The sequence below is a fragment of the Cibotium barometz genome, chromosome 45 (genome assembly GCF_041138505.1).
Source record: "Cibotium barometz isolate CiBa-2024 chromosome 45, ASM4113850v1, whole genome shotgun sequence".
Classification (NCBI taxonomy): domain Eukaryota; kingdom Viridiplantae; phylum Streptophyta; class Polypodiopsida; order Cyatheales; family Cibotiaceae; genus Cibotium; species Cibotium barometz.
In genome coordinates, this window is record NC_141090.1 from 48224777 (window position 1) to 48237038 (window position 12262).

At 41.6% G+C, this 12262-nt stretch overlaps 1 protein-coding gene across 1 annotated transcript; it reads left to right on the forward strand.

The window, feature by feature from the left end:
- The first annotated feature begins 2942 nt into the window (after window positions 1–2942).
- LOC147612838 (pentatricopeptide repeat-containing protein DOT4, chloroplastic-like) lies at window positions 2943–5201 on the forward strand. The gene is made up of 3 exons (XM_086783573.1): window positions 2943–4295; window positions 4446–4606; window positions 4811–5201. Exons 1-3 carry the CDS (start codon window positions 2943–2945, stop codon window positions 5199–5201), a joined length of 1905 nt encoding a protein of 634 aa, XP_086639699.1.
- Window positions 5202–12262: the final 7061 nt, after the last annotated feature.

The following is a 12262-nucleotide window of genomic DNA, read 5'->3' on the forward strand; positions in this document are numbered from 1 at the left end:
TTTCATCAAGCCTACAGTGAGATCCAAGCTCTTCATCAAATCTGCAGGTGACTTTGGTAAAACAGAGATTAAGCTTTCAATATTTGGTCAAATCTTGTGTTTCTTGGCTTAATCCTCTACTAGACTCATTGCTATTGATGCCTTTGAAAGCATTTGAGCTCATTTGAAGTGGAAGGCACCAGATCTGGACTCCCCGCATACTCTGTTTTTTGCACACAAAACAGAGCATTAATTTGCTAATCAGTGGCTAATCACTGTATTTTGGTGCAATTGAGGGTTCAAATTAACCATTAGGTATCTGATACAGATCCCTAAAGCTTCAGATTGCAATTCGGAGTTGGTTTGATACTGCAACCATCCCGTACAAATTGGTTACCCTTGATTTAATGTAATTTCTGGGAAAATTGTGCTGATAAAATTGTGATAATCATCATTTTGCATTTAACCCTTGGTTAATGCCTGTAAATCTCACTCAAATTCAAGATTATTCATAGCCAGAGTTGCATTTGGGAATGTGCATAAGAATGAATGCTATACGCATTATGTATTGGGCACATTGCATCAGTGTAAAAATGGGAACAGACACTGCCCTTGTCCAGAATAAGGCAAGAGGTAAGACCTCCCGCATAAATTTGGGTTTGCATTGCATAATGATACAAAATAAACATAAAAAGCCCAAAGGAACTGTGAGCAAAACATTGAAACATGTTGCTCACATGGAGCAAAATGACCTGACGGACGAGCTCATGGCCCCAGCCATGAAAGAAGAAGAATATCTCTTCCCAAGAAGAGGATCCACACCAAGAAGAAAAGCTGAAGCAAGACATGGACACGAGAAGAGAAACTGCCACAAGAAGAGAAGCTGCCCCAAGAAGACTGAAAGAAGAGACGGACGCGTGGAGAGATGCTGCCACGAGAAGAAGACTGAAGACAAGAGAAGATGTGAGGCTCCAAAGAGTGAGGAGCCATGTGAAAATCTCTGAGAGAGAGAGAGAGAGAACCCACAACCCAATGTAACCTGCCCCAATAAAGCAAAACCCTCTGGGCCACCGATGATGTAGGCCACGTGGTAGATGTATGTGTGAGCACTTTAGTCAAGGTCGCGGGCACTTATAGTAGCCTTGGACACATAGAGAGAGAGAGTGTCAAGGACTATGGAGTTTAGGGACTTGAGGCACTGGTCGCGGACTGTCAAGTAAGAAAGAAACTTGATACAGGGTCCAGGTGTGCTGAGATAACTTGAGGGGAGGAGTAGACACTGGTCGCGGAAACCAAGTAAGGGGAGGAGGCAAACTTGGTATAGGGTCTAGGTGTACTAGGAGTATTCACTTTGAAAATACAAGTGAATAGGGTGTGTGTGGGAACAAGCTCTTGGATAGAGGATGTGTAAATGTGAAAGAACCTGTGAAAAGGTGAGAAGAATCTACTGGGAGAGAATAAAGGGTAGCATGAGAGAATTTAGGAGTGTGGAGTTATTCTGGGAGATATTCAGGAAAAAGAGAAGAGGTGGAGAGAATCAGGCAAGAGGTGGAGATATTCTGGGAGTGAATCATGGAGAAATCAATGGGATTTGATGCTTGATGTAAACTCTATAAATTGAGGCATAGTCTTAATGAGAATTTGCTGGTTTTTGAGTATCCATGCCTACATTAATCTATTTGCTAATTATTCACTAATTACGTCTTAATCATTTGCTAATAACTTTGTTAATTATGTTGATTCTAGTGTTTGATCCACCATAGCTCATCATTATGCTCAAATTTCAACAGAACCTTAGAACAAAAAAATTGAAGCTGGGAGAGCGTGATTAATTAAGGTGGTAAATGCGAATGGAAAAATCTAGAGCTTTCTAGATTCGTCTCGTCACATCGACTCTCTCTCTGGGTGATGTGCAGTCTCTCTCTCTCTCTCTCTCTCTCTCTCTCTCTCTCTCTCTCTCACACACACACACACACACACAATCAAAGAGATCATCTCTCTTCAATGGTATTGCAAGTGGCTGTGTTCGCGAGCGATTGATAAGGCAAGGGGAGATCTTCAATGGAATGTGAGGAGGAGGTGGTCAAGGGGCGCAGCAGGTGGAGACTTCGAGAGAGGGCGAGTTTGAGCTCGTGTGGTGGGAGAGAGAATACAGAGAGATGGAGGCCATGTGGAAGGGGGAAGGAGAATGATGATGGAAGCAATGCCAAATGAGTATGATGATGGAAGGATGAGGAAGAAGGTGGAGACTCCGAGAGAAGGCGAGTTTGAAGTTTGAACCCGTGTGGAGAGAGATTACAGAAAGAGATGAAGGCCACTTGGAAGGTACCTTGGGGGGGTGGTGGTTGGGCTTTGCATTTGTTAACTAATGTCCTTTTTGTAGGGCATTAATTAATGCGAGTTTACCTTTTTGCCTGAATATATATATATATATATATATATATATATATATATAATAAATCTATATAAATAATATATATATATATATATATATATATATATATGCAATAATAATGTATGCAAAGATGTGGGCGCGATTTGCCCGTCCGACAGAAGTTAAGACTTATTAGCCGGCCGGTGCCCGCAGAATCCAGATGGCTTCTTGCTCAAAAGCAAAAGCCGTTCTTTGAGGGGAGTATTATTCTGAGGGACTCTGTGGTCGTGGTGGGCCAGTCGAAAGAGCAAAGTAAAGCCTCGTCGCAAAGAGCGAGAATTCCCCCGCTCTCTGGGTTCGCGTCTGCTGAGAAGAGGAGTGGCTATGGCAATCCAAGTTGGGGTGCGATGGAGTGATGGGCGTGCTTACTGGCTTTTTTGGGAGAAGGCATGCCAAAGCCTCGTCGCAAAGAGAGAGAATTCCCCCGCTCTCTGGGTTCGCGTCTGCTGAGAAGAGGAGTGGCTATGGCAATCCAAGTTGGGGTGCAATGGAGTGATGGGCGTGCTTACTGGCTTTTTTGGGAGAAGGCATGCCGTCGGTGGAGGACTTCGCATGCATCTTGCACAAGTGCAGAAAGGACAGGAACCTGGCACAGGCGATGCGTTTGCATGCCTACATGCGCCAAAGTGGGCTGGAAAGCCATGCTTCACTTGGGAACCTGCTCGTCTCAGTGTTGGTGGACGTTGGAAGCATGTACAATGCCCAGCAGGTTTTTGACAGGCTTCTTTATCGGGATGAGTGTTCGTGGAATTCACTCATCATTGGTTATGTTAAACATGGGGAGTCACGACATGCTCTCAGCCTGTACCATAAAATGCAGGAGGAGGATTGTCTACGTCCTAGTGCGCATGCTTTTGTTTCCTTATTGAAGGCTTGCACGACTATAAAAGATTTGGAGAGAGGCTGCAAGTTACACACGGAGATTGTCAGAAAGGGGTTGCTTCAAAGAAATATTTTTGTTGGCAGCACCTTGGTGCATATGTATGCCAAATGTGGCTTACTCGCAAAAGCACAGGACATGTTTGATAAGCTCCCTGTTCGAGACTTGGTCTCATGGAATGCACTAATTGCAGGATATGCCGAACATGGGTGTGGTGAGAAGGCACTACACTGTTTTGAACAGATGCAACATGAAGGTGTCCCTCAAGATGCAGTCACACTTGTGTGTACCTTGACAGCTTGTGGCAGCATAAGAGCCATACTCAAGGGCCAAGAAATACATGCTGAGATTTCTCAAAAAGGGTTTGAAAGAGAGCTCTTTGTTGGCAACACACTGGTCAATATGTATGTTAAATGTGGCGAGCTTGCAACAGCACAGGAAGTGTTTGACAAACTTCCAGTTCGAGATGTTGTCTCATGGACGGCACTAATTGCAGGATATGCGGAACACGAACATGGTGAGGAAGTACTCAACTGTATCAAACAGATGCAACATGAGGGCATCTCCCCGAATGCTTTCACACTTGTTTGCATCTTGAAAGCTTGTGGCATCTTAGGAGCCACAGACATGCTCAGAGAAGTACATGCTGAGATTGCTAGGAAAGGGCTGGAAAGGGAGCTCCTTGTTGGCAACACACTGGTCGATATGTATGCTAAATGTGGCTCATTTGTAACAGCAGCACAAGTGTTTGACAAGCTTCCAGCTCGTAATGTGGTCTCGTGGACTGCACTTATTGCTGGATATGTGGAACACGGACATGGTGGGCAAGCACTTAATTGTTTTGAACAGATGCAAGATGATGGCATCTCTCCGGATGCTGTCACATTTGTTTGCAGCTTGAAAGCTTGTGGCAGCACAGGAGCCACATACAAGGGCCGAGAAATACATGCTGAGCTTGCCAAAAAAGGGCTAGAAAGAGAGCTCCTTGTTGGCAACATCTTGGTCGATATGTATGTTAAATGTGGCTTGCTTGCAGAAGCACAAAAAGTGTTTGACAAGCTTCCGGTTCGAGGCGTGGTATTATGGACAGCACTAATCATAGGCTATGCCGAACATGGCCGTGGTGAGGAGGCACTCTACTGCTTTGAACAGATGGAATGTGAAGGCATCACTCCAGATGCTGTCACACTTGTATGCAGCTTGAAGGCTTGTGGCAGCATAGGAGCCACAGTCAAGGGACAAAAAATACATGCCGAGATTTCTAGAAAAGGGTTGGAAAGAGACATCCATGTCGGCAACATGACGGTGGATATGTATGCTAAATGTGGCTCGCTTGGAGAAGCACAAGAAGTGTTTGATAAGCTTCCAATTCGAGATGTGGTCTCCTGGAATGCACTAATTGCAGGATATGCCCAGCTTGGAGAGAGCGAAAATGTTTTTCATATCTATGATAAAATGTTAGGAGAAGGTGTAAAGCCAGATTTGGTCACTTTTGTTAGTGTTCTTATTGCATGCAGTCATGCAGGTTTAGTGGATAAGGGCCAAAGGTACTTTGAGGCCATGATCAAAGACTATGGTTTCATCCCAACACTTGAGCATTACACTCGCATGGCAGATCTCCTTAGCCGGGCAGGCCTTATCGACAAGGCAGTAGAAATGATTAAGAAAATGCCATTGCACCCTGATATTTCTTTGTGGCATACTGTGTTGGGGGCTTGTCGAAAGTGGGGCAATGTGGAGCTTGGAAGACATATTTTTGAACATGCAGTGCGATTGAATGAAAAGGACACAGCAGCTTATGTATGTATGTCTAACATCTATGCAGATGCTGCCATGCAGGAGGCGAACAAGGTTGAGTCAATGAGAGTAGAAAAACAAGCATGGAAGAAGCCAGGACATAACTGGTAGACGTGTGCCAGCAAAGTTGAGTCAATGAGAGTAGAAAAACAAGCATGGAAGAAGCCAGGACATAACTGGTAGACGGGTGCCAGCAAAGTTGTGCAGCATTCTTTTTTGGCTGGGGATAAAGACGTCCCCAAAGCAAAAAACATGAATGCAAAGCTTAAAGATCTCTCGCAGCCCCTAAGTTGTAGGATGGGTATGAAGATTTGCTTTGGGTGTCAAATACATTGCCGATGATGCAAAGAAAGATGTGTCGTGCAGGCACAGTGAGAAATCAGTTATTACTACCTGTGCCTTAATTATTAAGTTATGGCACTTGCATCAAACATGGAGGAGTGAAGAACTGATCTCAGAGAAGCAAACAGCTCACTTATTTTCAAGGAAGAAAAGTGTGTGCATGTGGGGACCATTGGTGATAGGAGTACAACTGCAGAACCCATTGTTCCATGAAATTCATAAAATCTTGGTGCCAGAATGATATGGAGAGAGAGAGAGAGAGAGAGAGAGAAATGAGGTGTGGGAGGACGAAAGTGAGTGTTAACCTTTTTAAAGTGTGAGTTTGTTGCTTGTAGCAAGCTGGTGGGGTGGTATGGAAGAAAAGTCTTTATCTTCCAGTAACAAGAACCTCACATGGAGGTAGAAATAAGTCCAGCACTCCACACGAGGACTTTCATGCAGAGCAACGCATAAGCAAGCTGGTGGGGTGGTATGGAAGAAAAGTCTTTATCTTCCAGTAACAAGAACCTCACATGGAGGTGGAAATAAGTCCAGCACTCCACACGAGGACTTTCATGCAGAGCAACGCATAAGCAATGCTGCTACAGGATATCTTAGACAGTTAAGTGAGACATGTCATGTGTGTGGCATCTCTCTGCTCTTTTTTGTGGTGATCCCACAGGGTGCAGGTGAAGCATTCACTCAGTGATCTGTTCAGATGTGTTTGCAGTTTCCCTCCCTCTTCTTGTGGTACACAATAGCTCCAATCGGGAGACCGTTGTTTTTGGTTGGCTGTTGGAGTCTGCCCAGGTGTTGGGGGTACGATGGTTTTCTTGTTCATGGCCCAGTCTATGTCTTCAGTAGCTGGGTGTCATGCTGACACCAATAAACGAGACAGAGTGAATTGTTTTTTCATCTGTGATAATTTAATTAGCCCAAGGGGTGGCGGTGTTTGTGTTACATTTCCAGGAAATGCACATTTAATGCATGAATATGATAAAGGGCTAGCATAGACTAATAGTGAATCTGATGAATTACTGCACGGCTAGTTAGCACTGACAGTGCTAATTAACCGTCACAGTGCTAGTCAGCAGTCAGATGTCATCAATGATGTAAGCTTGACAAGGACAACCCTTCTCACTGGCTGATTTATATGTCTTGAGAGAGAATCAATGGTTGATCAGGTGGTCATAAGGAGTTGGAGTCAATCAAGGAGAAATCATAGAGGAGGTGAGGGAGAGATTATAAGAAAAATGAGAAGCCTTTCTAAGGCTGTATGAGCATGTATTTACATTTCAATATGAGGAACAACTAGTACAAAGGTTTAGTTTTTGGGGAAAAGTGATAAGTGTACTAGTCAAATAATTGCTAGAGGCAATATGCATAGGCATTTTACAAATAGCACCACATATCGCAGCAGATGATGTCCCTCACCTAAGGCCACGGACTAGCATTCTTTACCAAGTGAACGTAGATGGGTAGTAGATTGCTAAATCGAGATTACAGCATATACTATGAACAAAAGTAACTCCAACATTGAGCACAAGAGGTGCCACCACCTAAGTCCACTGAGAGCAACAATGTAGTAGCCCGACAACCTATAGTACTCCCATGATAATTCAAGGGCCAGCAGCATGCACAGGAGGGGAGAGCAACCCATCTATCTTCCAAAGACTCGTGGTGGTAAGAGCTGGTGAATCATTGACTAATACATCAACCTCCCCAATTGGAGTATGCCAAAGTTTGAGCTTCCTTCCTTCCAGGTAGAAAGGAAAATCCTATACAAGAAGAATAGCCATCCCATGAGAACAATTTCTTCTAATTACACTCATCAACAATAAGATCGGGTCTTTCCCAAAAACTATTAGATCAATTATTGGTTTGAGCTACTAAATGAATATTGCATTTACACTTGATCTTCAAATGGACAAAATCTACTCCCTATAAGCTCCTAAAGCAAATCTTATTCTTGGAGCACCATATCTCCTAGAGACAAGTGCATCACACCTCCCAAGAGACAAGTATACTTGATGACACAAAAAATTAAATTAGACTCAACAATAGAACTTACGTCCTTCCCAGTCCAAGAAGCTCTCTGGTCCAAGATCTCTAATGTCCATCTACTTAGTTGAGTCCAGATACATATTTCAAAATAAAATCATGCATACTATTATCATATACTAGGCAATGACTACCTTTACAACAATAAAACTTTTTTTCCCGAAAAAGAGACTTCTATTAGGTATGAAAAGAATATATAAAAGGGAGATTTCAAACCAAACAAGGGGAATATCTCAATCAATTAGGTGTATTTTGCTTCCAACAAGGTCCCCCATGAGTGGCAGTGAAAAAGATGTCATGGTCCTACTCTTGTAAATTGGCCTTGAAGATCTCTAGTTTTGGTCATGAGGGTGTGGATGATATCACTCCAAATCCTGCAATAAAACTTTTATTTACTGGAGATCATAAATTACCTCCATCTAGGTCAAGAAACTCTAAAGTCAAGGTCACTATGAAATGTAGCAATATTCTCTTGACAGTGTTGTTAAACTTAGAATCTAACTAGACTACGATGATTTAAATAATCATGCTCTAGATCATCAAATCTCTAACAATGCTAGAGAATCTAATTCTTCTTTAGGTAACGTTCATCAACTTATAACTATCTCATAAAGCAAACTCTACAAAGGATACACAATGAAGGATATACAATCATTTGTCTAGATAACCATTGGGTCAAATTATTTGTCATCTTCAACGTAGTTTGGTCAAATTATTTGTCATCTTCAACTTAGTTGAAGTCCTCAACTAACCGATAAGTCTAGGGTTTTATTGTCCTGTATCTAGATGAGATTTACAAGAATACAAAATCATTAATGAATAATACAAGGAAAGGATAGAAATACTCTTGGTCATCAGCTATAAATTTGGAGATGTTTGATTCCGTGCAGGGATCGGCTACACTTCATGAAAGACTAAGTATGCTTTCTAAAACCAACACAAGTAGGGGGACAAATTTTCAATAATAGACCAATTCAAGTATAAGCCAAAAACTTATGAAATTCCAGCTTCAAGACAAGAACTTTGTCCTGTAAACACTTTCAGTTCATGTTAGTTACACTAGTGATTACCATGATGGTTTCATATGATTGATCACCTACTACTAGTGCAATTGTAATTAGTTCTATAGAATACAAGAAAAATCAAAAGTATCTTTGAAAACAAAAGGGATGAGGTTGCCCCGTGTTTGTTTGTGTCGCAAAATATATCCAATTCTTATGAATTGGTTGATAATTGTGCTGTTGACAAGAAGTCCGGCTATCTTGAGTTTGCATCCTTTCACAAACCTTGTCAGGTCACTTTAAATCTTGTAATCAAAGAGTCAGGCAAATCATTAAGTGCCATAGAAGACAAAGGAAGAAAGTGCTTAGAGAACTTTCTAGGTCAAGCTCGATGATGATGAATATTCCTTTGGTTTGTGTGTGTAAAGGTTAGACCATAGCTCCAAAATCTCCAAATTTTTAATTTTTTTTTCTTCGTACACACCCGGGGCCCACTCAAGTGGGTGGAGCCGATTTCCCCTTCCAACAATTAGCCAATTATCATGGTCGGGCAAGGGCCACGTACCATCGGGCAAGAGCCACGAATTAGGCATCCCCCATGACCACCACGATGAGTCGAGCGCTGGAACAGCGGAGGAGTCTCGTATGGATCCTCCTATCTCGGGTGATCCACCACCCAAGGAGGAGGAGTCACTCGAGTGTTCAAGGGGCAAGAGCCCGAGCAACCAAACACATCAAGCGAGCATAGGTGTCCCTTTATAATATGAGAGAGCCTAGTGGGACTTGAACTCATAACCTAGAGGTTACAAGTCACAAGCTTGACCACTACACTACCTCAGTCGGGGCAAAATCCCCAAATTATGACCACCTTTTTGTGTATAAAATGTATCTAATATATAACATGTGGTTGCAAAAGTTTGCCACCATGACAACAACAGAGGAAGATAAAGAATGGTAAAAGTTGCTTGATAAAGAATGGTAAAAGTTGATTATCTCTTGAAATTCACCCTTTCCCTTTTGTGAGTCGTTACTCCAACCGTGGCTTTTCTAGGTGAACTCCAATCCGTTCCATTCTAGTGTGATGATCGAATATGGTCCATTTGAATTTGATAAGGTCCTTCTTAGGAAGAAGCTTTGGTTGATTGCAATGAGCAATCATTGATGTTCAACTACTTGGTCGTAATTTCAGTTTTTTTTATATTTATTTTAAAAAAATCAATCATATTTTGTATGGATTTTGGTATTAAAAGGTATAAAGCTTTTTCCAAAGTCTTCCAAAGTGTAAGCCTTTAAAATTCTCTCTTTCTTCCTATGCCGATTGTTGACTATGGCTATTTTTCTCTTCAAAGGTGACCTCCTGAGTATTCCCCGCACCTTGTCTACGCTCAGGCTCAATCATCACTTGCATGTGCTCTGCCTATTCTATTCTATTCTATTCTGACAACCATGTATAATCTATCCTATATATTACACAGTTTTCCCTTGCCAAGTGTCATTCTCTCTCTCTCTAGCATCTCCTCTAATCTCTCTCTATGTACAAGGAGAGACAGCATGTTGCTCCAATACAACAGCACAGCGGGTCTCCACTAGCTTACATATATTTTGCATTCCACTAGCTTACATATATTTTGCATTGATTTTCTGACCGGCTAGATTTCGACGATTATACAACCCTAGTGTGTTTACCTGGGCTGTCTTGTGGACTCCAGGCCGTAGGTCTTCTGGCTTGCACAATATAACATTGTGGCTTGCTCCACCCTCTGCCCCAGTCCCTCACGTGTCCTTCCGTTCGCTCGAGTCCCTCAGGCATGAGGAGTGATGTGCATGCCCATCTGCTTGGACAAGCAAAGAGAACATGGTGGCTATGATCATCTCCACTATGTCAGATAATGGATCGAGTATAGGGTGTGGAGGGGCTGCAAGGAAGGAGGAGGAGTGGCTTGGGGCCTAGGTGAGTTAGCAAGGCACTCACCCAATCACCAACGAGAGAAGCTTGTGGTACCCTTTGGGCAGGCTTAGGAATTAAACTATGGCCACTATTAACTATTCCGTTGGTTAATATGGTTTCATCTACTCGACTTATCATAAGGCACTTTGCCATCTTATCCGTGTGGACATGCTATCTCTTGTAAGACGGTGATGGAACATATAAAGTGGCTTTCCTCTTACGCTTAATATCAAATAGGGAAAGTTTACGGGCTTAGAGTACATAGTTGCTTAAGACTAGTAATAGAGGCCAAACCATTTCTAAGGCTATCTCTTGTACGATGGCATTGGGATACATAAAGCGGCTTTGCTTTGCGCTTAATGTCAAATAGGAAAAGTCTATGAACTTAGTATACATAATTGCTTGAAACTAGTAATAGAGGCCAAACCATTCTTAAGTTTGGCCGGCCTAGTATGAAAACTAATCATTTGTATATAAGTCATTTTTTACAATAAGCAATGGGCAATTAGTCCCTTGTAATAGTTTTCTTGTGAGCTCTTTCTTCCCTTACCTCTTGCTTGCTTGCATGCTATTGGATTCTTACATGCTTGTGATGAATGCTTGTGATGAATAGGTTTGTGCATATTATTGGATTCTTACATGCTTGTGAGTGATGGATGCTTATTTGAATAGGTTTGATTATATGTTTACCTTTCCATTAGCTTCTTCTTTTCCCACCTTCTTGTCCTCCATAATTATTAGGAAAACAAAGTATAGTTATGGACACTAACCCTACTATAGACCCAGTTCCTAGAATTTCATGTCCCAAGTAGGCTCATTTCATATCTTATTACAAACCAAAGAAGAGACTCATCATCCACTAGGGCATATCTGACAAAGCTCGCATAAAACTGGTGATATGCCTCGATAGGCTTGCCAATCTAGGAAAGCTTTAAGAACTCATTCAACTTTTCGTCCTAAAATCTAGGGGGATAAAATCTCTGATGCAAGTAGTTCTTCATGTCCTCCCATCTCAACTGCTCCTAGGTGAGATGGTTGGATTCAAGATAGTTGTAACACCAGTAATCTTCAATCTAGAACAAGGCATCTTACTCCTATCATTGATTCTCGCAATATCAAAATATTCATCCATAGAGTCTGTCCAACTTAACACTACCTCTCCAAGGTTGTTGCCTTTGCCTCAAAAGGGTCCAAGTTGTGGTTTATGGAGCACTTCCTTAACATGATAGAGTCCAACGGTTCTATTTTGCGTACAACATTATGAACTTGATGCGCCTGCACCTCATGATTTTTTTGAAATAAAAGACTTTTCTTAAGTCAATACTTTGGCAATAATCACTTAATAAGAAGAGATTTATTTCCTCAAAAAGATTATTGCACGACCAGGGAAAATTCTCAATCCTAGGATCCAAAAAGCTAAAAATGATGATATTGTCCTATAAATACAAACTTTCTACGAGGAATATATAGACTCAAATGAATTAGCCTTGCTAAATACTCATCTAGGTTTTTAAAAAAGACTTCTATAATTACAAATATCAATGGATGCTCAAAAGCAATTCGGATTGCTTATCCTTCCAAGGAAGACAACAAGTCTTGGGCCATAGAGTAATTTTAGTTTTACACAACATTACTCAAAATAGTAGACAAGATTCAAATAGAAAACAAGATAATATATGCTATATTTCAAACAATTTTATTTGAATAGATCAAGGGAAGGTTATCAATGACCAAATCTAGCTCTCATAGTGTGAAGACACATGTTGTGATACACTTGATCATAGGTTGTACTAGCTATCGAGATAAGAGTCCTATACATGAGTCTATGAACCCTAAGATCT